This window comes from Leptonotus elevatus, chromosome 16 (assembly GCF_054856555.1).
Source record: "Leptonotus elevatus isolate MCC_2025b chromosome 16, RoL_Lele_1.0, whole genome shotgun sequence".
Taxonomy (NCBI): domain Eukaryota; kingdom Metazoa; phylum Chordata; class Actinopteri; order Syngnathiformes; family Syngnathidae; genus Leptonotus; species Leptonotus elevatus.
In genome coordinates, this window is record NC_141254.1 from 2,359,720 (window position 1) to 2,385,859 (window position 26,140).

Below are 26,140 nucleotides of genomic sequence, written 5' to 3' on the forward strand. Positions count from 1 at the left end.
ATCACAGTTGCTCAGGGCTCAGGTAACGACCAATCACAGCTCACCTGTTTTCTGAAGCTCAGCCGTGATTGGTCTTTACCTAAGCTCTGAGCAACTGTGATGGCATTTTAAGTCGACAGCAAGTGGCAAAATGGCCGCTCTCCGAGATGGATAAAAACTGGTGGATTTCGCTGCTTAACATATATTTTACAAACACAATATTAATCAGAATGTCGTGCATAGACTAGTGGGTGCATATACAGCATATTATTATGAATAACATTTTTGGTTGACTTCCGCTTTAACCTAACTGTCATTATTTATACACACAATGACACCACTTCATATCTGCTCAATCTACCCAATCAATGGGTCTTTATTAGGTTTCCAGCAGTGGATCCATAACATTCACAGTGAGAGTTCAACACATCACTAAATACCATAGTATATGAACCAAAAATGCATACAGTATATATTGCCTGGTAAATAAATGATAAACAACAAAGCATCATATTGAATTGTCTGATGGCACTGAAAGTGGGCCTAAAAAGGTTGAGATGAATTGTTTATTACGTTTCTTATGGGGGGGGGGTTCTGAGACAAATTTTGAGAAGAGTTTATAAAGTGGAAAATTTGCAAGTTTATAAAGTCGCAAATTTGTGACTTTATAAAGTGGAAAATTTGTGAGAAAATAACCCTCAGAAATACAGGTAGCGTACTACTGTTTGTGCCAATACTTTTCGGTCTGGTTTTCAAATAAGGAGTTAGTAATTGCTTTAGCAGAGATTAAAAAAGTGTTGGGTACGGCCAGCGACAAAGATGCCTTGCTTTGTGAAGGTCCATACCATGAAGATCAAGTTAATTTCTTTAAAATGTGTATTTAGTTGTACATTTATGTTTCCAGAATAATTATTTACACATTCATACATTTAGTTTTGGTTTTTTTTGGTACAAAAAAATTAAGTTGATGTGTTGAATCTGCTGCTCTCCGTCTTTCACTTGCATTTACCTAAAGTATGCTAGCCTCTGATTGGTTAGTGTTAATCAGCTGATAGGGGATCAGGATGTGTTGTCGCTCTAGCTGTGTGTATGACGAGTAAAGTTTAAATTAAGAATAAATTCGTCCGCATCCTCCATCATATCCTCGCTACGTGTATTTGTTGTAAGTTTCTGAGGTTTTTTTCTCTTGCAAATTTGCCACTTTATAAAGTCGGAAATTTGCCACTTTATAGACTCACAAATTTCTCATAAAGTGGCAATTTTGCAAGTTTTTTCTCAGAATTTTAACCCCCCCCCCCCACCTCTGAAAAAAAAACAAATATACGTGGCTCTAATACAACGTCGTCCTAAAGGTCATGGTTGTTCAGAATAGTGTTACCTGAGTGTGAACAGAATGAGCAGTACCTCAAGTTTCTTTACGTAGTAGTTTGCATAGAAGCTAGTATTGTCAAAAACATTTTTGTCAAGGTGCATATACGTCTCATCCCATCACAGAATGGCTGCAACTGCTCTTCTCAATTTCACACCAACAGCTATTCTTCTCTGTTCAATTTATTTGTGTCTTCAATGTTTTGACTCTCAGTGGATTGAGGTCTTGTGTTTCTGGCACTTTTCCTGCGGATTTGCCTTGGTCGATGCTCCGAGAACCAGTTGGTGACAGCCATGGCGAGACGCAGGAATCCCAGGCTAATGCAGTGCATCTCTGAGGTAATGGGGATATCAGAAAAGATGGCACGATCCCGGCAGATTAAGGCAGAGCTGCATTGAAAGTCTTTGACTATGTTGAGGATCTCTAGACTCTCCGTCTGACGCATCATGCCTCGTATGTTCAGCAGGGTGGAGATGTGCTTTTGCCTGTTGAGAGGAAGGAGACGCAGGTGATGAGTGGAAGGTGACGACTGCTAATAGACATTGGCTCGAGATGGTAATGACTTTGCATCACATCCGTCTGAGTCATCTGTTTCTGGAAAGGAACTGATGATATTTGAAGCACATTGTAACTATGAATGCTTCATAAATAGACAAATGCTATTACACTTACTAGTCACTGATAATGTGGTAAGGAATGTCAGAATTAAACAATATACAAGAAGGTGTGATACACTGAATGTCATTACAGCTGTGATTCGGTCATTGCCATGAGGCCGCTGGCCATTGCATAGCTGCTCATAATGGGTGCATTTTCTAAAATCAATTTTGATGCGAAATGTGCAAATAAATTGACATTGGGATCGCAAGTCATTGTTCAGGTAATTTACTATGTACCACTATTTATTGGTCTACATGACATTTCAGTAAGAATAGGGATTGGAAAGGAAAAATAATAATGATATACGGTGAGAAAAAAAGAAAGTGCTGCTTTGCTGGCAAGTCTTACAATTTTGGGCTTGTCCACACGCAATCTCACAAAACAAAGATATTTTTCTACGATTTGGCCTGTCATCCGTACGAAAGCGCAAATTTACGTTATTAGAACGATTTTTTAACTCATTAAATCCCAATAATGTATAAATGAGTTTTTAATACTTTGTCCTTCACTCCCAAAAACTTATTTTTTGTTTTTGTGTTTTCAATGTTTTTGTTTTTATGCTAGAGCATACAGAAGGCTTTGATGCAGCCTCTGACCTGAAGAGGTTGCTTAAAGCAATGGTAGGTATTACAAAAAACGTTCAGAAGGTGGCAGTAGAGTACAAGAGATCAGCCAAGGCCATGTTGCAACAAGCTTTTTTTGCCAGTGTTTGTGAATAATGATGAAACTTAGCTATATTCTAATGTTAATTGTTGCAAAACGGAAAAACAGATACAAATATACTTTTTTAGACTCTAATCTTTCTTTTGGTAGTTTCCATATTTTTGTAGCAATAGGAAAAAATATTCTGTGGGCCTTGCAAAATCAGTCCAAATCCAGTAAACAGCCGGAAGCGAAGGGGGTTGCTTCAGTTAAAATAGCTGGGAGTGAATGAGATTTAAAAAAAAAACTCAGATGAAAGTGACGACGTGTGAATATTCTGTTTATGCGTCTGCATGCGGACATCAATAATCGGGGGTTTGTGTTTCAAAACATAATTTCCTGCAACAAAACATGTTCTTACATTACAACAACCTATGTTTACATTCGGAAACAGTATGGGTCTTGCTATTCCCCTTCTGAAGCAGATTGTTCATCAAAGACACCGACGACGGTCAGACTGGAAAGGGCAGCCAGCTGGTGGGAGAACCTTAAGACGGAAATGCTGCCGGAGGAATGGTGTAAAAATTTCCGTATGTCTCAGTTCTCGCTACTGTCATTGTTGGAGTTATTGCATGCTTATGAATGTGCTTAAAAACGCACTTAGATGGTTAGGTGTGGATGATTTTTTTTTCTCTTTCTAATAACGAGATGGGGTGGGCGTTTATGGAAGGTGGAAGTTTATTTTCCAGACAGAGGGGCAGTTTTACAAAAACACTGATATGTGGGGACAAGGTCTAATTCTGAATACCTGAGGGCATACTGTCATATATATATATATCACATCATATATCATATATACACATATTGTCTCCTCTTTCTCTATGAAGAGGTCAACAGTTTCTACTTCTCTGGATCAAAATCTTTCTCCGTCTCTAAAATATAACTAATCTAATTTTTCATTTACTGTAAGTAGGACATAAATTCCCTGAAGTCTCAATTGCAAAATGTTGTCTTGCCTAATACTTTTAGTTTGAGGCAGAAAGATTACGTACTTCACGAGCCAACATTAAGACTACTTGCACAATATAATAATTCAATTCATTAACTACAATCTGTAGCATAGCTTCCAAGTGTAACCTTGATATCTTCTCTATTATTTCAAATGAATGGAATTAAATTACTATTCTTTATTGGAAATGTTACTATTTAAAGCAACCAGAAACAAGAATGTCTAAAATAACATCAGGGAATACCACAGTGAAGAAAAAGGGTGAGACAAGCAGTGAGCTAGGTCATGTCTGTATATCTCTCCCTATGTGGCACCAGTCTGTCTCCTGCAGGGTGGCAGGAACAGGAAGTACTCCACAGCAGCTTCCTGTCTGCTCTTTAGAGAGTTCTGCGTCACAGGAGGTTAAATTGCCAACTGTCATCTCAATCTCAGAACAAACATCTTGGCAGTTTGGGCTGCCTTCTACTCTGAAGCCACTTACCCTTATCCACTTTCAAAAGAAAATAGCAAATCCAAAAATAGCAAAGTTAATGTATGATATGTTTTCATGCTCCTTTCCTTGTTTTGATCCATTGTGACAAAAAAAACAACATACATACTGATTCATTTTCCTGTTTGGCTAGGCGCCAAAAACAACTGTGAATGTGTGATAGTAAGCATTAATAGTATAAGACTGCATGCAGTGCAGAGAATTTGTTATTATAGACACAGATTGACAAAAATATCATAACACTTTTTATTTGTTAAACCCTTACCGAATATCTGGAAACTCTTTCACCAGGACAGCAACTTCCATCTGGATGGAGGGCGTGTCTTCAAGGAGAATGATGTCAGCCAGGTGGCAGATTAGACTGTCCAACCAAGATGAACTTGATTCCTGAAACAGACGTGTAATGGGAATTGTCTTATTCATCATATTAATATATTCATTGTTTTATACATTACATTTATTCATCCCTTTTATATTGTTCCTTGAGGTTGTCAAGGTTCAACATTTATACAGACAACTAACCACCACGTGTTCCAGATTCAAGAATCATATGGTCAGATAAGCAGACATGCTGGGGATTCCCCCCCCCCCCTTGCATAATCAGCACAAATAGCCTTGACATGGCACCCTTAGACAACATGAATGTTGGTATAAGTTGTGTCCTGAGAAACTCAAATGGTGTGACAACACCGGTGGAGTTGTTGTGTGGTGCCTGGTTTATGACTGTAATATGTTTGTGCTTTGCTACGTGAATAAAGTACAGTAGTGTTACACGGGATACCGGTACCAGTACCGTACCTCGATGTTTTGGCGTCAAAAACGGCTCTGTATCATTTTTTTTTTGCACCAGTACTTAAACAAATAAATATGACTGGAAGCCACGCGATTACCTACGCATGTTTTCAATAAACACATGTTTTCGATTTTCAATTTTAGAAATGTTTAGAGCAAATGTTTATCGCAGAGAAGCAGAAGAAAAAGCAACAGTCACTCCTGTAGTGCAGTGGTCCCCAACCACCGGGCCACAGACCAGTCCCGGGCCATGGGGCACTTTGGACCGGGCCACGATGGGCCGAACAGTTGAAATAATTTTAAAAAACGTACTGTACTTGCGGTTAATTGATTAGCCGACGGTTAAAAATATTTTAATTTGAAAAGTGACTGGATTCTCCCTGAGTAAAAAACAGACATATTTGGAAAGTTTCTTTGTAACTGAGAAAAGGCCCAGCGTTGAGACAACACAGGAGCCTAAGACCAAGAAGAAAAAGTAAGGTGCATGGACTTACAGCTACAGGTGATTTCCACGTATGATGGCCCGCTCTGCGGCGAGCGGCTCTTAATTTAACGTTATGGTGAGTGAGTTAGAGTTTCTCATGGACTTTAAATTTGTTCTGTGGTGTCTTGTTATATGTTGGTGCATTTAAAAGGAAGCCCGACTGTTTGCTCTATATTATTTATGAGAAACATTTTTCAAAAGTCATTTCCAGTTTAATACATTTTGTAGAAACTTTATTTGGACATATGCCGCCATTGTTATTTACGTCGCAACGCATTCAGTGTGTAGTGAGGTAGAATGGCAGCTGGCTCTCTGCCGAGTAATGTGAAACGCCTATAAAGAAAGCAAGGTAAGCCTCATAGCGTTCCTAAAGAAACAACATGCGAAACAACAGGGAGAGTCACAGGGCGCCGTGCACTCATCATTCACCAGATGCATTCAAGAGTTTTGATCATCCCTTTAGGAACACAACAGATACTTACCCTGCTTTCTTTATAGATGTTTCACGTTGCTCGTCAGAGAGCCAGCCGCCATTCTACGTCACTACGCACTGAATGCGTTGCGACGTAAATAGCAATGGCAGCGTACGGCCAAATAAAGCTTTTACAAAATGTATTAAACTGTAAATGATTTTTGAAAAATGAATCTCATTGTAACAACCAAATAAATAATATAGAACTAACTTGTCATTACAGTCGGGGTTCCTTTTAAGGAGGGCGCTGCTAATATAGTTACATAAAAATGTGTCTTCACATTTATTGTTATATCTACAAAATACCCCAGTTTTGTTGTTGCTTGTATCATTCCTAAGCATTACCATAGTGATCTCACCATATTAAAGCGATGTTTTCCTTGATATGGTGTTTGTGCTGCTAGTACAGGTGCATAAAAATACATAGTGGATTTGCGTTTGTTGTTGTAGCATTTTATTAGTCAGCCGCCAAACAGCCAAGCACCCCCCAACCCACTATTGCCGAAAGTTGTGTGGACTGTATGAAGTCCAAATTTTGGTATTGTGACAACACTAGAATAAAGACAAGAGACCTCAAGAAAAATCAGTTCTCTATTCCACAGAACTTGAAATTGGCAGCAAAGGTAAATGCACTTCTTATGTAAGTATACATATACATATACATATACATATACATATACATATACATATACATATACATATACATATACATATACATATACATATTTAAAATTACTTAACTACCATTAGAAGCTATTCTTAATTCTAAGTGAATATCAAAACTAACTATGTTTTTTTCTAGCCATTGTTTTCCTCTAAAGACAGCGGAATTTTTTGGTTTGGAATTTGCTAAAAATAACAATCTCTTTTTTAAACCGTCACTAAAAAGCTACCCCCACCCCAGTTCCCATTTTCCATAGTCACTTCATTCTATTCCTCAGCGAAAAATGCCATCAAGGCCATCCCGGACTCACTTCAAAGTCACCCAGCTGACAGGAACAGGAAGTTCCCTCTGAATACAGCACCTTCCTGTTGTCAACTGAAGTGACGGACACTTGTTTGAACTCGAGCACAGAAAGAGGGCAAATGCCACACTGTCCGGCATAGTTGTTTTACAGCCTCTTCCCCCTTTAGGTTGGTGCTAACGTAAGCCAGGATCATCCATCTCCATCTCATTGACGGCAGCCATTTTTCAGAACTCCCTCCTGTATCAACACTGTCTGGCTAATTTCTGACCTAGGAAGTTGGAAGGACTGGATCCATTCTCAACCACCTTGGCATTCAACTTGGCAGTCTATTCTATTTTATTATTCTATATACAGTACTGTATGTAGCTGAGCAATGCACGTTCGTAGGTGACCACATTTGAATCCATGGGCATTTGCAGGTTGGACAGGTTGGAAACAAAACAGAACAGTCCTAAATGGTTCCGGTCATATTCAGGGACGTAGCCAGAAACTTTTCATTGGGGTGGCCAGGGTGAAACCATGACTCATATAGAGGTGGCCATAAGTTCATACCTGAAATGTCTAAATAAGTGGTAAGTAACCATGCAGCCATACCGTTCGCATGCCGACCTTGGGCTGTGAGCGCCGATGAGTGGGCTGCATAAAATATATGTTATGAATTCAATGCATTGGAGCTATTACAATCAGAGGCGTAGCTTGCCATTCGGCAAACCAGGTAATTGATTGGGGCCCCCTAGTCAGAGGGGACCCCAGAGGGCCAACAGATTTCACACAAACCATATATCTTATTCTTTCACATTAGGAGTGCCAAGTTTAAAATTGCCTATAGGGGCCCCGCGAGACAAACTCACCCCTCCCCCACTTATTGCTCATCAGAGTCACAGCGTGCATGCGCTAGTGTAAACAAAATAGGGTGACAGAAGATTCTCCGACAAGACTGACAGGATGAAGAGGAGCTATCCATCTGGGAGTGAAAAACTAAAGAAAAAGAGGGAGAAGAGAAAATAATAGAAAACAGTGGTGACTGTTAGTAAGAGTTGTTTATGACTGTCTGTGTTAGGAGAGACTTTCAGGGATGGTTTTAATTTCAACCGAGTACAGCGTAAGATCACTGAATTGTGAACATAAAGCCTAATTGTTTTTGCACAAGCCAAATCAAGGAAGCACCACTTTTGAAAATGGATCGAACATATGTTGAATCGATGTTGAATCAACCAAGTTTTGACTTTTGCGCTATTTAATAACTTTAATATTGGATATACAGTGCAGGCCATAGGTTTGGACACACTTTCTTATTCAATGCATTTGCTTTATTCTCATGGCTGGTTACTTTGTAGATTCTCACTGAAGGCATCAAAACTATGTATGAACTGATGTGGAGTTATGTACTGTGGTGGATACCCTTACCACCACCATCTAATGTCAGTATTGTTTGAATTTACTTATTAATTAGCTGAATTATTTAATGTTTTCAGTTATTATTATTATTATTATTACTATTATATATATTTTTAAGAGCTCAGTATTGTTCATTCGGTAATGTCATCATCATTGCTCTCTTTTTTTAACTTTTTTTTTATGATATTGTATGTGGGTGAGTACGTGTATGTGCGTGTGTGCGTGCGTGCGAGTGTGTGTGTATTCGTTAGTTCACCAAAAACCTATTAAAAAAATCCCATACCGTTCACCTAAACCGAACACCGCCGTCAGGAGACCCGAGGAAGGACCAAAGAAAACAAAGGAAAGTGAAATCCAGCACCGACCAGACACCACCCACCGGGCCACCAACCAGAGTTCTTCACCAACCCCAGAAACATCTAAATTCCAACAAATCAGGGAGACCTCAAGAGACCAAAGGAGAGACTGAGGAAAGGAAGGAAGGACAAACGAAGCAGAGTGAGATCCACAGACACCAGCCTCCACCGATTCAATGACCTGAGGAAGAAGCAGATTGTGTCTGAGTTTCGATAGATGCTGGTGTGGTGGATCTGGCATGCATGAAAATCTCCACCAAAGAGGGGAGCCGTCGACCCCTGCCAGGACAGAGCAAGCGCAACACCTCAGGGCCCCCCAGGCCGCGGCAGCGCCAAAGGACGACCCCCGGGCCCCGCCAGGGCCACCGGCCAGAGAGCAAACCCCGGAGCAAGAGCCCCCCCCACCCCAACATGGCCCGCGCCCCCGACCCAACGCAGCAGGACGGGGCACTGCAGGCCCGCCAGGCACCCCACCGGTCCACAGCCCCCGCTCCTCCCACGACCCCCCCGCCCCCCATCCACCCCCGCCATCCACCCCAACCCAGCCTCAGCCGCCCCCCCCCCCCAACAAAGCCGCCCCCGACCACCCGGCAGCCCCCGGGGACCCCCCGCACCCAGGCATCGGCGCCGAAGAGGGGCCGGACAGCGGAGCGGAGAGGGCACCCGCGCCCACCCCACCCCCCGCCGCGTGGAGGGAGAGAACACCGGGGGCAGAAGGGGAGATGGGGGCAACGGAGGACGGCCGGCACCCCCGAACCCCAGGCAGGGAAAGGGGGGGGGGGGCGCGGCGGGGACACCGACAGGGGACCGCAGCACTGCTCTATACTACGGTCTGCCCCAACCGATGGCACCCCACCCCAACACCCAGTTTCAGTTATTATTAAGTAAGAAGTTTTGTTTGGAGACATATTTTCTAAGGGGTGCACACTTTAGTTAATATTTGTCTTAATATTTACTGCATTTGTTGTTGTTTGAGGGAAGCAACAGAGCTGGAAGGTGGGAGGAACGAAGATCTGGCACCTGCCATTGTTCAAGAGGGGGGGGGGGTATTTGTTTAACGATTTGCTTGGAGAATTTATTTTTGTTAATTTGGTTTAAATGCACTTTAGTTTTCACTCGTTAGTGTTGATATATGTTTTTGTTAATGTGTCCTATATAATTAAGTTGGTCTTTTTGTTTTATTTGTAGTTCTTTTAGGTTGGTCCACCCCCATTTAAGCCACTTGAGTTGTTTGTCTGAAGGGCAGTCCAGTTTAAGTTGTGTTATGTTAAGTTCACCTCTTTTAAATTGGGCCCAAAACTTTAGCTACTAGTTGATGTTGGAATTTTTTTGTTAAATCTTTGCTCTGATTTGATTAAATATCATCTTTTTTTGAGGTGCCTGTGTCCTTGTCAATGTTTGGTCCACTAGAGTACTTAACAAAAAAAAAAGGTGAAATAACTGAAAACATGTTTTATCGTATAGATTCTTCAAAATAGCCATCTTTTGCTCTGTTACTTTTTTGCATACTCTGGGCATCCTTACATCTGGGAACTCCTTAAAAACTGTTGGAAAACCCTTGCAGATGACTACTTTTTGAAGCTCATCCAGAGAATGCCAAGAATGTGCAAAAAAGTCATCAGAGAAAAGGGGGGCTATTTATTTATGTATTTATAGTATTATTTTCACCTTTTTTGTTAAGTACATAACTCCACATATGTTTGTTAGTTGTCATAATGTTGATGCCTTCAGTGTGTCCAAACTGTGCTGTATTCTATTTTTGGTTCCAAATTTGTTTGTTTAAATAAATGTAGTCCCCTATGCGCACTTTACTATTGTATTACTGTTGTTCTTTTGTTTCAACAAGTTAATTGAATGAAGCACAATTCATGTAGATTCTTTAAGATGCAGATGTGCAATTTAAAAATTTAACAACATGCATCTTACGAATAGTTGTCTGTCGTGCCCCGTGCCAACCCCCCACCCATACCCCATCTGCCAGGGCCCCCAATCCCTTCTTGCTTAGGGCCCCTGGGCACCCTTGCTACGCCACTGGTTACAATTGTCAATGCGTTGCTCAGTTACAATAGAGGTTTCTGCCACTTGGTGGCAATAAGGCAAATGTCAGTTACTGACCTCTACACAATAAGTAGAAAAGGAAACCGAACAGCGAAATTCACAACTAAGTATTAAAAACAAAAAACTATGTTGATGCCTTACCTCACCAAAATACGACTTTTTTCCCCATAGTTCCATCATTCCTGTGGTCAAATCTATTACCTGTAGTTATTTTTGTGTTAGTAAACAGGACTTAAGACTCTGAACTTAAGTTGATGCAGGAATTCTTTACCTGTTTGGCATCTTGTTGGATGTCAAAGCCACCCCTGGCCACCACGTGCCTACACCATTGGTCATACTTTAAAGGTAGGAGTTATTTTGTGACAATTGGAAGTTTTAATCTGATGAAATGGCCATCAAATATGGCGTCCCCCCCAAAAGTAAGTTTTTGGGCACCTTTTGTTCAGCCTGAATAAAGTACCCTTGGATCAAATTCTTCTGAACGCTAATGTTGACCATTATGGCTAATACACACTTTCACATCTAGCAGTGTCCTAAAATAACTCCAGTTTAATTGTGGTCTTGTGTCACTGTTTAAAAGTTCCTTCAATTAAATCAAAACCATAGATCATTGTTTTAGAAATGAAGAAAAGAGGATTGTTGTTAGTAAACACCTGGAGTTAGGGATGGGCGATACGAGTGATTTTGGATGTAATTCTGGGACCAAATTCTGCGATACCGATTCTATATCGGTACCGGAAGTGTGTTTTTTGTGTGTGTTTTTTTTTTAAATAGACAAAGCTGGAAAAAAAAAACATATGCGCTGCCGCTGCGCTCACACCATCTTCAGTTTAATCAAACTATTGAGTTACCAATTCCATTTCACCTTGTCAACAGTGGCGTGCAGTGCCCACGAATTAGATTTTACAGTCAACCACACATACCATTATCAACTGATGCCGATGATGCTGCTGCCATGCTTCAAAATGTTTGTTTGTGAGAAGGGCGAAGGAAAAGCACGCTTGACACGGACGGGTTTGGGTGTAAGAGTGGGCGGAGGCAGACGCTGGTGCATTGATTACATGCGTGCAGAAGGCGGAAGGAAAAAGTAGCTTGTATGTACAAAAATATTTAAAAAAATATATAAAAAAAATAATAAAGGATATAAATTATAATAAATTAATTGCAAATATCGATACTTTAGCTTGGGGATCAATACTTAAAACTGAACGCGCTGGATCGAAATATCGATATTTTGGTATCGATCCGCCCATCCCTACCTAGAGTCACCGTCCTCAAGTCTGAATCATTGGTGCGCTGATAGATTTGAATCTGACTTACATTAATCAAATCAACTCAATCACTAAAACAGCCTTTTACCAGCTGAAAAATATATCCAGAAGGAAGGGCTATATGTTCTAAGAAAACAAGGAGAAACATATTCATGCTTTTATCTACAGTAGACTTGATTATTAAAATGGTCTTCTGACTGGACTCCCTCAAAAGAGCATTAAACAGCTGCAACTCAGGTTCTTCCCAGAACAAAGAGGTCAGAGCATATTACTCCAGTTCTAAAGACTTTATACTCACTCCCAGTCAGCTATAGAATCAACTTTAAAGTTCTGCTACTAGTCTATAGATCACTGCCTGGTTTATGACTTTATTACATTAAAGAAATGCTAATCAAGTATAAACCCAGCAGGGCTCTGAGGTCTGCAGAGGCGGGACTTCCGACTTCCGCAAGTCACACACCTATGCTGTTTCTGGTTACTGTTGCGAAGTATTACTCGCACTGCCACCCTTGTGCCCCTCAATTGCGCAACAGTAACCGGAAACAGTGTAGGAAGTCGGAAGTCCGTGGCATCTACCCCGTTGAGATCCAGACGTTGACGTCACGCATCCCACAATGCACGTTAGTGCCGCCAGCCTGGCAGGGTCGAAGACACACCCGCTACTTTGAATAAACGGCAAACGCCACACTTTTACAATGATAGACAGCTGTTGTAGACCACGGGCCACAACTAGAAGAGGCCAAAAAAGGATTGAGCATTCTCCAGGCTACCAAAAGAGGAACCAACGCATAGCCAATGGAACATAGCAGCCATGAAAAGGGTGAACAACGTTAGATATCGCTTGTGTAGCGATCATTTTATGTCAGGTGAGTCCATTACTGAATCAGTTAGTCGTGTAGATGGAGCTCGATTGTGTAGTTATTAAATTTAAATATTTTAAGTCAAGGTTAAAACTATGTATTTTTTCTTATACCGATTATTGAGTTATTTGTAAAGTGCAACTTCTTTCTGCATCAATATCCAAGAGAAATTATGAAAAAATGGCTGTCAACAACTCAGTCAACCTTGAGTCTTTCACTTGCGCTCTCGATGGCCAATAATTGGCGGAATTAGGGATCAGTTCTTTGAAACGAGCTGTCAAATTCTTCACATTACTGTACGATACGCGAAGTGGCTCAGAAATCACATTCAACCTGTGTTAGAGTTCACTCGTGACCTGAGTCTGAGTGATCATCCGCCACAACGCATCAAACATGGACTTATAGATTTCGTGATAAATTGGGAAACTGCCAGCTCCCAACAGCAGGATACCTGAAACAAGGGCTGGGCGATATGGCCCAAAATTCCTATCACGGTACATTGGATACCATTATTTATTGTGCAAATCTCAAATCAAAATTAAAAGTCAGCACTCTGGTGCAAAACTTGTTCAGTTGGTCACACCATACAAGTTTTGGTCGCACCTTTTTTGGGGGAGATACAGCTTGACTGTATTTGCTCATGTATAGTTGACTCAATTTGCATAGCGTACTTTCAGATGACGTAAAGAATGACAGCGACTCAACATATAGCTGCAAAATATTTTACTGTGACAAGATTTGTCTGCACTAAAACAGGTCAAATATTCTATATTGCTTTAAAAATAAATTGGGGTGGGAAAAGGCTTTGCTTTTAATTTTGTTTGTTCAATGGAGAGGGGGCAGCTCTTAGCATGCCTAGCATCAGTCAAATCTGATCCTTCAACATTACTTTGGATGAGGTCGTCTGATGAAGTGATTCCCAACCAGAAGTATGTGAGAACTTGCAGGGAGTATAATATGTAAACTCAGGTAACTGATGAAAATAAAATAAAACTGCTAAACTATGACTCAGACTGTGTATTTCCTGTTCAATGTTTTGTTTAATGCTGTATAAAAGGGACTTTAGGAAAGGTGCTCCTATTTTTTATGGTAAATGTTATAATAATTCTATAAAACCGCAGGTTTATTCTTTATTTTGATGTATTCACATACCAACAACAAGACCCCTTTTCCTGTTCTTCTCGTCGAGAAAATTTGATCAATTGTGTTGAGAGACCAGCTAACGAATTCCATGATTTGGTTTTTGGAAGAAAATGCAGCGTGAGGTAGGAATGAGAAGAAGTTTGGACAAGCAATACGATTGGGAGGGGAGCAGAGTGAGAAAGGTCCACCTTTGTTGCGATTCAGGAGAGAAAGAGTGGTGAATGGTTATATTTCAAATGAAAACTATAGTTGATGCATCTTTGCAGTTCGGTACCTGTAAATTCACATATTAACAGATATTAAATATTGACCCATACATGTCACCACAATATTGGAAACACGCTTGGTATAATGCGAGATATGCGATACCCCTGGAATTCATTTGACTAAGTTATAACTTGAAAATGAGTGAAAGGATAACAATTACTAAGTTCGCTATTGCTATAATTAGTTATAAATATATAAATATAAATAATAACAAAAAGGTTGTAAACCTTTGGGCCAAGTTAACTAAAGAGCCATTGCAAACATAACAAACTATGAATCTGTAGTATCTCAGGCTTTCTCTTTGTTAATAACTCTGCATTACCTGATAATATTCTATTCAGGATGAAGAACAGACTCACCAAATCCTTAAAGAGTCCTTTAAGCTGTTTGGCTTCATCTTGTAAGCGGAAAGCCATTCTCTTTCTCATCTTGGAGGATGTGCAAATGAGCCGTCCGCGCATGATGGCTCGGACATACTCCACCAGGACTCGACGGTGCACCTCACCCACAAGCGTCTGTGTCATTCGAAAAATCCCAAGATACTTTTTTTCTCATGTGACCTCAACCTTGTGAAACACTAGATTCTGTTACCACATACCTGATATGGTGGAGGATCCATCCTTCTGAACTTCTTGAAGTGTTGTTTAATGCTTGCTTCAATGGCCTCAAATGTGTCTGTGTTGTTCAGCCATTTTCTCTTTATCATTTTGTCAAAAAAGGGCTGGAAATAAACACGGAGCAACAAAGGTTAAAATGGGAGCTTTCTGACAAAAACTTCACCACTCACTTTTTTGTTTTGGTTTTCTGGTCTAATAACGGAACTGTCATATGACAAATGTGATGGTAACAAGAATGGTAAATGGTATTTCACTTGTGTAGAAGAAGAATCTGATGCATTTATTTATACTGCTAATTTCCCATTTCATTTCAAATGTGGATCTTGGATATTTTATATTTCCTCCATAGTAGCCCTGATGACAATATTCCATCCTTCCATCCATTTTCTTAGCCGCTTATTCCTCACAGTATATTGCAGGGAAAGCAAACTGCGGTCCTCGAGGGCCGGAATCCTGCAGGTTTTAGAGGTTTCCTTACTTGAACTGAAGTTGATTCCAATTAACAGGATCGTTATCAGGCTTATGCAGAGCTTGGTGATAAGCTGATCATGAATCAGCTGTGTTGATGAAGGGAAATATCCAAGACCTGCAGGACTCCGGGCCTCAAGGACTAGATCTCGCCATCCCTAGTATATTGTATTCAAATTTTCACCACCTATTTTGTTTGAACTTTCTTTCTCGTTATACTTGTAAAGTCAAGTCTGATGATCTTTGCCATGGCTGCTGTCTGTAATCGGTGGTTTGTTTATAACGATCTGACTGAACAATTTGCTCACCCTAATGTGCTCAAACAGCCTATCAGCCAACACCCTCACAGACTGGTTGATGATCCTGTCCAGGGAGGAGTTGGCTCTCTTTGCTGAGTCCTCACTGGCTTGTGGATCACACTGCCTGCAACGTTCCACAAACGATCTGCAGTGTCCAACGACGATTTGAATAAAGATTAAACAAATTACTGAAATCCACCCTAAACAAAAAAAAAATAAGAATAGAGCATAGCTTGAATAAAAGGTTGATCTACCTGAGAGGAGGGCAACAGTTGACTAGAGCTATGGTCCTGGAAACATATCCATCCCCTCGATCCCCAAACTCTGCCTGGGTCTCATGAAACATCTCCACTTTTCTCTGGAAACTGTACATAACATTTTCTTTGAGAATCTCGATCCACAAAAAAAAGCCATATTCAGCAGTGGCAATTTCATATAAAGGGCAAGACCAGATACAGAAGATGGCAATGTAGTCAGAAAATGGCCACTAACATCGAGCATGGTTGCTACAGATTTCTACAGATTTTGGGGTTGTTTTAAAACTCACCTATAAAGAAAGTCAGCCAAACCGATGAGACTAAAGCGAGCCACTCTTGCCCCCAGGAACTGGTTTACAGACGTAGATTTGTCCAGATCTACTTTCAGCCTCTGGAATTGTGTTAAGGTAGCTGTGTCATAGTTGTATCATGTTTTTAAATGTTAAAAATAAATAAATAAATACCTGAATGACCGATCGCGCTAGGTGGGACTGATACTCCTCGATGTGTAGCGTATGGGCCCATCGCCTCTCTTCGTCATCCAGAACCTGAATGAGCTCTTTGGTCACCTTCTCCTGCAAGTGAAATGTAAAAAATTTGTCTCATTACATTTTTCAAGGGGCAGTCAAAGGAAGACTCTTTTCTTACTTTAACAATACTAAGGCACTCCTTTTCCAATTGATCCACTGTGTCTTGAGGCAGAATAGGTTCCAGGGAGGCATAGTTGATTGGTGTTACAGTGCCAATGGTTCCAAGAACATCACTTATAAAGACAAAAATGCAGTTTTTTAGATGAGATTCACTGTAGTCCTGATATACTATACAGAGTATACTGGAGTTCTACCGGTTGTAGATGTTGTAGAACCAGTCCAATAGTGAGTAGACATCAGTAATCTGCAGTGGGCCACGGGTAAGGGTTCTTAGGCGTTTAGCCACAGCTTGATGATAACTTTCCACATACACCTGGAACGCAGAAAACTCCTCAGGGTAAATCGACACAGCATTCCTCTTCGCTGCGTCCAGGTCATCCACCATCCGACTCCCTAGGCGTTCCAGGTATGATGCCAGCTGGCCTGCCTGAATGGCCACCTGGTGTGGCAGGCTCCAATCAGCAGCCTCCGCCACAGCTTCCCTCCACTTCATCTTCATTCGCCGAGGACGGTGGCTTTGTTGGGTCTGGGGAATTATGTCTAGATCTTGCTCTGGCTTGCTCTCCTCTCTGAGAGCCCAGGTCACATCTGCATGCTCCTCCTGTTGAATAACCAGTACCACAAGCCCAAGGTTAGGCCCCGCGCTGGGCTGACGGAGAGACTCGCGCACGACATCCCACATTTCCTTCATCAAAGCCTCGTAGAGGAGCTCTACGTCCTTCTCTTTCCGACGGCTTGAATCCAGAGTTGCGTTGGAGCTGAGTGATTCATCCAACGATAAACATGATAGTGGAATCATGCCAGGAGGACTGCAGGGACTAAAAGTAGGTTTGAGGACGGGACTGGTTGGAGCTGGCAGGAGAGACAACAGCTCACACTCTCGCTCAAGCTCCTGAATATGTGTGTCGGCAAGGAGCAGGTCTCGATGGTTGACTAACTGTAGAATCTCAAGTACTGTAGAGAGTAAAGCATAGACCAAAGAAGTGAAAAAAGGAAGTGCTAACATCGTGCATCATGAATTCAACCATTTGCACATCTCCCCCAAACACCAACAATGTAAAGCTTAGATAAAAAAAAATCTAACAGTTTAAAGGTTGGGTTTGTATTTTTTTAATTTTTTTTAACAATAATTCTTAACTGGACTGGGCATTTATAGGCTATGAAAAGGGTCAAATAAATACATTAATAATAATAATTTTGCACTCTATGGGTTTTTTAGACTATGAGAAAAATCCAATCATGTAACAGACAATTGGCTGTCATAGACTACCTCTTGCCCCAATCAGTTCCACTGTATTTGAATTTCAAATTACTGTACTGCCATAAGTGCTCAAAAAGGGTTAGAGACAAATCCAGGTCCAGAAAATAAAAACCCTGCCACAGTTTGGCTTTAGCCATTGAGCTAGCTCCCTAGCAGGTAAACGAGCACCATGGGAACTAGCTAGGGAGTTAGCTAGCTAGCATCTGGGGGTAAAACTAAACTGTGGCAGGGTTTTTTACTTTCTGGGCTTGGATTTGCCACTTCAGGTTATAGACTTCATGTCATAGAACATGCTGGAGCTTAGGCAGAAGGAACCTGGTTCCCCAAAACAAGGGCTATTCAGTGAAGTATCACTTATTATCAGAGGTGACTCATTGCTTATTCACTACCTGAGAGAGGCTCTCTAGTTTTGACCACTGGCTCCTCTTCCTCTGTTTCCTCGTCAGTCTCCTGTGAGGCCTTGTCGGACATGGATTCCCTCTTCAGCTTGCCAAGGCTGACCATCCTGAGGAAGGAGGGCCGCCTAGAAGCCTCCGCCTCACTGTCTACACTCAGGTCCCCACAGGGCAGGCTTTCTCTGCGCTCCTCCTTACGACGGTTGGTAATGCTGCACATGATCCGCGGTACAGAACAAAATTAACAATATAAATTGGATGGGGATGAAGAGAAGAGGCCATTTTAAAGGCTTGGTGCTAAATATTGTTGATAGAAGAAATGGCATTCTTTTGAAAAGTGACACCTATATTGTGAAGCTGTGCTACTGTCAAGCATAATGAACAGCTTTAGATAAATATAAAATAAAATACTTGCAAAATATCAACATTTTTTAAAAGTGACGACAATTACCAATTTTGGTATTTTAGCAAGAAACATTAAATCAATGCACATGATTTGCTCTGGCAGGCCTGATAACATGATATGGCGTGCCCGATCTGGCCCCCGGGCATTTAGTTTGACCCCTGTGATTATATTCTGTGGAGAAGTATATACTAATGCCTGGCTATTGTTTCCTTAAGTCTATGGTCATAAACACTTAGTAAAGGCTTCACGGCATTTTATATGGTTTAGATCAGGATGTCAAACATACGGCCGGCGGGCCGGATCAGGCCCGCAAAGGGGTTTAATAAGTCACGGTTTGTTTAAATTTATTTTTAATTTTTATATCATAGACCAACATAAACGTGTTGAATATGACACAAATTCAATTACTGGGAGCACAAATACATATGACAAAGATTAACGTCCTTATAACTTCATTAACTGCGTCCCACAATTTATTCTGGGAACAATATATATGCAAAACAGGTAGATTTAACACATTCGGAACTCAAACAGGCAAAGTGTTGCCGCGTTCCATTTGCATTTGTGTTATTTTTTGGAACAGTATGATTACAGTTGCGCTCCGTAGTTTAGGGCTGGTCCACAAATAGCAAAAATACGCGTATAATTGACGGCAATTGTTTTTAGGTTACATACCATTTTTTCTACCGATCCGGCCTACTTAGTCATATATTTTCCTCCATGAGGCCCCTGAGCTAATATGAGTTTGAAACCCCAGGTTTAGATGTACAGTTGCACTTGAGAGTTTACATACCTTTGCTACAAATGCTACAAATCGTCAACAAAATTCACACACACACACACACACACACACACACACACACACACACACACACACACACACACACACACACACACACACACACACACACACACACACACACACATCACTTGTCAACTTCAAAATCTGGAATTATCAAAACAATTGCTACCGTATTTTTGATTTTATGGGCATTAACCTTTTGTCTTGTGTCTTCATAAGTTTACATACTATAAGGGTATGTAAACTTTCAAGCACAACTGTAAGTATAAAATAATTATAGTTCTTTTCATGCATTTTTCTATGCACATAAAACGTTCATTATGCAGTGTAAATTTTATATTGGTACTCCAATGATAAATGAAGCTTCCAACATATTTATGTGTCTCCATCAGGAAATAGGCTTTGACCACCTCAAGATAAATATTAATATTTTAGTAGCAAACAATGATGTGTAGCCATCCTCACCGGAACAGCGTCATAATTCCTTCTGAGCTTCTGCGCAGTCCTTTCCTTTTTTCCCTCTCTGTTGGGAGCGTGTTTGAGTCTCCAGGACTATAGTAGGGTGAGTTGTGCCCCCACACACTCCGTCCAGATTTACGGAGCCCTTTGCCTAATTTTCCAAGGGTTTTCAGTGGTGACACACCACAAATCCGCTCCAGGGTGCCCCTTTGTGGCTTCCCTTTAGGATTTCCCGCTCCGTGTCTCTCCGCATTTAGCTCGTTTTCCTCTTCTTCTCCATCACGAGAGGACCTTAGCCCGATTTTCCCCCTGACCTCCCCCATGATGAGGCCCGTGTCACCGTCATTCCTCTCCCCCTCATCCAGGTCAACATCCTCAAAAGGGTTCAGGTTATTTTTCAGATCCTTCAGGTCGTGCAATTCCTTCAAGTCATTAAGATCATTCAAGTTCTTGAGGTCCAAGTCGAGTCTTGGTAGAATACGTTCACCGTTCATTCTGGGGAACTCATGGCAGCTCTTTGACTTACCTGGGAGCTTCTTTAGAATGGGCATGGTTGCACTTGAGATTTGAACTGTTGAACAAGAACAAGAAAAAAGCAGCTTTAGTCTATGACTAACTATGCAGCTTCAGTAATTCTCTATTATACACAATATTATTATTAGTATTAGTAGTAGTACTATTGATATGATATGATATGATATGATATGATATGATATGATATGATATGATATGATATGATATGATATGATATGATATGATATGATATGATATGATATGATATGATATGATATGATTAAAACCTAGTTGACCTAGTTGTATCTGATATTGAAATCGACAAAGCTACTTTTCTGGCATTACGGTTAATAAATTAGAAGTTAAAAGCTGTCACATGCAGGTTATCAGCTATATAATACATTGCTGTTGTTTACAAGACATCAAACTCAAAACATGTTTACATTCAGACAACAAACTTCTGATCTTGAAATTAAAATCAAACCATCGTTGGGATTCATCAGCCTATATGTTTGTGACATATTCCATCCTGTTTTTGTACTTCTTGTCACAGGGTTTACACTTTTTGTAAAGTCAGAAACATTTAGCCTAAAATATCATAGTATATTTTTAGCCTTAGTTTACATATTAATATTCCTCATATAACTAGATTAAGATATAGCATAATCTAAATATGTTGTAAATGATATATTTACGGCACCTTCTGTATACCCTTTTTGTCCCCCCCCCCCCAATGCCCAATTATACATGCGTAATCTGTACAATGACAATAAAACTGAAGATTTTTTTGTATTATTATTATTAATAACTGACTTTTTCAGAATAAGTCAAGCTCTTTTTTAAACATACTTTCTTAGTTATATTGACAAGAAAGTTTTTTTCAATGTACTATATATACCTCATTAGATGTCCTTTCAAAATAAATGTTATACAATGAATGATACCATCTATAGGACATTAAAGAAATTGTAGTTTTTTTCACTTAAAAAAAAAAAAGGTCAATTCACAATGGAATTATGGTAACATTATGAATTTTTACTGTTAATTACTTAGTAAATATATATATTTTTTAATATTTTTTAGGGTTTTAAAGTTGAATTGTACATTTTATTCCATTAAATAACAGACAACCGATGTGAACTTATTATAGAAATATTGTGTGTTTTTACAGTTACAATGAATTTCATGTTATTTTACATTTGACATGTAAAACCAGAATTTATTTTTTTTAAATTAAATGATATTTTTAAAATACAGGGAAAAAAACTGTAACAAAAACAAAAACAAAAAAATCTGTTATATTACAGTTTTTTTGGGGTTTTTTTACCGTGTACTGATTTATATCCAGTTGTCAAAACAAAGACTAAATAAAAAATAAAATGTTTTAGAGTGACTGCTACATTAAACAAATAATGACAAATGATGTGTTTGCCTCACAGAATATTAAGTTGTACTCAAAACACACTGAAATTGAATCAAATTCAACAGCTTCATTACTGTATTATAAGTAACAATAATAATGTTAAGGTCATTGTTTTGTAATTGTCTTGGTTTATCACTGCTAAGTTCCATTTGAAATATTTTGTATATGATTTCAGGGTGTACAAGATTGTTGTATTGGATCTCATTGGATTTTTTGGGTGTACCTAATGAAGTGTCTGGTGGGTAGACAAAATCTATTAGAGACGTTACCTGTTTCACATCTGTATGGAGGAAGACAACAAATTAGAAAACACACACAAACCACATCAGCTCCCTGAGTGATGGAGCTTAGTGAAACATATCAAAAGTCCAATTCAAACAGTCTTACCTGAGAAGATATCCTTGCAGTGTTTCAGTAGCGTGTCATCCTGGAGTGTGCGGGCTTTGTGTACGTGTGTGACTGATGAGTGTGAGAGTGTGTCTGAAAGTACTCATGGACTCAAGAGAGCAATGTGGCTGCCCGTGGTTTCCTGGCGAGCTCTATTGTGGTGGAAGGTGATATGTTTTCCTGAGGAAAGGCCTGTCCTGTCGCTTCTACCCCTCCTACACCAGCAAACCTTCAGCCCCCACTCCCTTGCCCATCCCTGCATGCCCTCAAGGGAACCTAGTTTTGTACATCAATTACATTGAGTGCCGAGTGGAGGGTCCACAGCATTCCCTGCGGTGTATTATAATTTTATCATGCAGAATAGAGTGCATGAACCCATTTAACTTATTTCTTTGGGTGGTAAAACTTGAAGAATGAATCGATGCCCGTGGCCTTGAGTCCAAATTCCATTCATGCATCAGCAGTAGCGTATTCTTTCTCAGCGGAAAAGTTTAGATCTGAGAGAAATGATGATAAACACATGCAGTAGGTTGATGCCATATTGTGTGTAACATAACTGAGGGTTGTATTGCCATAGCAGGGCTCTAATATCACAAAAAGGAAGCTGCTGAAGATGCGTTTGCCCTTGTGTATGAAGATATGTGCAAAGGGTTGAGTTGTACTGTGTAACGTAACTTTGAATGAAAATGTACAGCCCGCCTGTAAAAGCTTTCATGATACAGTACTGAATTCTTGTTGCTGCTTTCTGCCACCTAGTGTACTACGGAGGACCGAAACTGCCAAAATTTAAAATAAATAAGCGTGTCTTTGGTTGAGCTCAAAATAAATAAATGTGAGAGCAGTGCGTTATTTATTGATTGATATCTATTTCTATTTCTATATTTATTTTTGTATTTATTTCAACATTTATTTTTGTCAATTTTTCTATCTCTTATTTTGTATATATGTTTACTTTTATTTATTTATTTAGGTATATATTATATATATATATATATATATATATATATATATATATATATATATATGCTGCTTAATTGTAGATAGCTGTAAAAAAATATATACATAAATAGACATAATCACACTAGTCGCTTGACTTATACTTATTTAATTATGTTTTATTGTAATAAAGATGAGTGCCTAGAATTATTTGGGAAAATTCTTGTGTAGCTTGGGAAGGGCAGGGAGGCAAGCATCAGGGATAAGGTTAGGCTGTTCTGAGCTTCATGTGCTAAAGTTAAAGGCCTAATTGTTAAAAATGAAACATTTGTGCATAAATGTCTGGCAAGCGAACAGAGGAAGCTTCTGACATCATCAACTGGAAGTCACCCACCTTCTGCACTTCAACGGCAACGAGAAGGAGCTTTGGACCAATCAGACAAAGACAACGCCTCACTTCTTATTTGAAAAAGTGTATAAAGTGGGCCAGGAATAGAAAACCTTTGTCAATCTACATAATCTTTGCCAGTGACTAGATAGGCGTAGTTATTGACTCGGAGCTATGAAATGTATAGACTCCTCCATCCGGAAATAATTTGACTTGCTTTTAATTCGTCGTTTGAAAACGAGCACTAACATCATTCGTATTTTTTATTTTATTATGAAAGTGTGTTGCTTCCGGTTGCGGCGCTCACGGCGGAAAATAAAGTATAGTGGCGGACTGGCGACCAGCCAGATTAAAAACAACAACAACATACTCTAACGAACTAAATGTGTTGTGTGTGTTCTGGGCTTGCCATATATGTTTGGCACTCTTGTGTTTGACTGTTGGTGAGCGCAGCACGGGTGTCGCGTGGCGGGGGGACGTGCGGTTTGGTTGCGTGTGTTGGGTTTCTTCTGCTAGACTCGTGAGTTGTTGTACTTAGTTTTTCCGGCGTCTGCTACGGCCAACAGCGGCGTTGTGTTGAGAGCCATAAAAGGGTGATATCCCAATTAACTTGCTTAATTTGCTAGTGGCGTTCTTACAAAACGTTTCTTGAGATTTGTTGGCACCATGAAATTTACAATCAACATATTTTTTCCCTTAAAATTATACATTTTCTCGCTTTAAACTTTTGACCTGACATCTATGTTCTATTCTGAACAAAATATTGAAATTTGGCACTTCCACATAATTGCATTCAGTTTTTATTCACAATTTGTATAGTGTCCCAACTTTTTGGGAATTGGGTTTGTACATCCAGTCTGAAATATCATCTAAATGCAAAACACACGGTCGACACTACTAAACCATTCAACGAAACAAGCAGTGGAGCTACGCTTCGCCAGACTACGTTAGATGCAATTTGTGGAAGAACTATCGATAAACAAAGGCAACAGAAGCTTACAAATGCCATCGCCAAGTAGATAGCAACAGACTGCGGGCCTGTGAGTGTTGTGGAAGATGTTGGATTGAGAAATGCTTTCAGAGTCGCAACAAATGACGGCGGGTATGAGATTCCCTCTGTTAGGGGGTAGTGGTGGTTGCGGACCCAAACGCAGGGAAGCATGGCAAGGAGGCAGATTTAATTAAACCAAAAACAAGGAGGTAAACGATGTACTGTCCAGAAACAAAAACAACAAACTCCAAGAAGGCAAACAATGCAAAACATGGGTGGCACAACAGGGCAAAAAAATGGCAGCATAACGGGAGGAAAACAACAATGAATTGACGCAGACAGAGGAGAGACAGGAGACAAAATACACGCGCACACACACACTAATGACACAGGGCACACCTGGGGCAAGACACAAGTGGCTGAGGGCACTGATTTGGTTGACACGAGAAAGGGCAGGATTACATTTAACAAGACCAAGAGAAAAACATAACCCAAACATGACACCCTCAAGACGTACCATCACAAGAAGAACACAAAAGTTGTACAAAAAGGAGAGGACTGCAAAAGAGACAGATTTACGACGTGCACCTTTTGTTGCTCTCACTGGGGACTACTGGACGTCATTGGATAACCATAATTACCTTGGGGTTGCAGTGTATTACATTGATGAACAGTGAGAGCTGCGTTCACATGCTCTGACTATAATGAGAGGCATTTTGCCGAAACGTGTGTGGGACATGTTTTGCAAGTTGCACGGGAGTGGAATGTGTCAAAGTCACCACGCTTAGCACAGACAGTGCAAGAAATATAGTTGCTGCAGTGAGAGAGTGAGACACCTGCCTTTCGAACATATCCCCTGCTTTGCACACATTCTCCAGCATTCTATCACAGTATCTCTGCATAACAGTGCGTTTGACAATGTCCTAGCCAAGTGCAGAAAAATTGTGGGGCATTTTAAACACAGTCCAGTAAATGCTGCAGAATTGGAGCAACGACAAGTTGAACATGGACAAAATAAGGAGTCACTTATACAAGACATTCCAACCAGATGGAATTAAACTCTGGCAATGATAAAAAAGCATAATCAGAAATGAACAGCCACTGAGGGATGTCCTCACCCCACACACACACCAAGATTGCCATGCCATCAGAACCTGAAATGGACAAACTGCGCAGGTTGGAAACGCTACTGGAGCCATGCAGGTATGATTTACAGTACATCATATTTCTCACAATCCTGTCATGTGTGCATTGAAGACGGCATGTGTATGTGCGTGCATGTGTGGTGTTATTGTTAATATGTTGAGAATGTTTTTAGCCTTACATGGGGTCCCATGGTGAAATTCATGTCAATGTTCGTTGTGTAATGTTTCCCTCACTGAGTAAAATGCCTATCTACAGGAATACATACTCATGATTATATATTGTCACTGCTTATCTTTATCACCGAGTACATTTTATTATGCTATAAACTTCTTATATGATTCACATTATATAAACAGGTTTAGAAATTAAAGGATGTCAATTTAGTGAAATATATGTAGTTAAAATGTAAAGCACTGAAACTAATATTCAAGCACTTTTCAGAATCTGAAACACAACATTGAAATTCAGGTACCCCGAGGAACCATGTGGGTCTAAAATGTGATTTAATTTGACTAATGTGGAGT

At 40.1% G+C, this 26,140-nt stretch overlaps 1 protein-coding gene and 1 long non-coding RNA gene across 3 annotated transcripts in view; one reads left to right on the top strand and one right to left on the bottom strand.

Annotated features, from left to right (window-relative positions):
• The window catches only part of LOC147160372 (uncharacterized), a 15,105-nt gene extending 13,232 nt beyond the window's left edge, over positions 1 to 1,873 (top strand). Inside the window, exons 2-3 of the long non-coding RNA XR_015097409.1 lie at positions 1,562 to 1,686; positions 1,815 to 1,873. This is a non-coding gene — a long non-coding RNA (uncharacterized LOC147160372). The remainder of the gene's footprint in view (positions 1 to 1,561; positions 1,687 to 1,814) is intronic.
• On the bottom strand, positions 1,254 to 22,296 carry exoc3l2a (exocyst complex component 3-like 2a). Of its 2 annotated transcripts, none has more exons than XM_086098734.1 (13): positions 22,156 to 22,296; positions 19,839 to 20,403; positions 18,160 to 18,377; positions 16,704 to 17,463; positions 16,508 to 16,622; positions 16,324 to 16,434; positions 16,150 to 16,250; positions 15,857 to 15,967; positions 15,612 to 15,726; positions 14,817 to 14,939; positions 14,578 to 14,733; positions 4,415 to 4,536; positions 1,254 to 1,833 (listed from the first exon to the last, which is right to left on the bottom strand). In XM_086098734.1, the coding sequence occupies exons 2-13, from the start codon at positions 20,381 to 20,383 to the stop codon at positions 1,512 to 1,514; spliced, it is 2,799 nt and encodes a 932-aa protein (XP_085954860.1). In that variant the 5' UTR covers positions 20,384 to 20,403; positions 22,156 to 22,296; the 3' UTR covers positions 1,254 to 1,511. The 2 variants fall into 2 exon arrangements, with proteins under 2 accessions (XP_085954860.1, XP_085954859.1); XM_086098733.1 differs by having other exon boundaries at positions 1,257 to 1,833; positions 15,612 to 15,747.
• Positions 22,297 to 26,140: the final 3,844 nt, after the last annotated feature.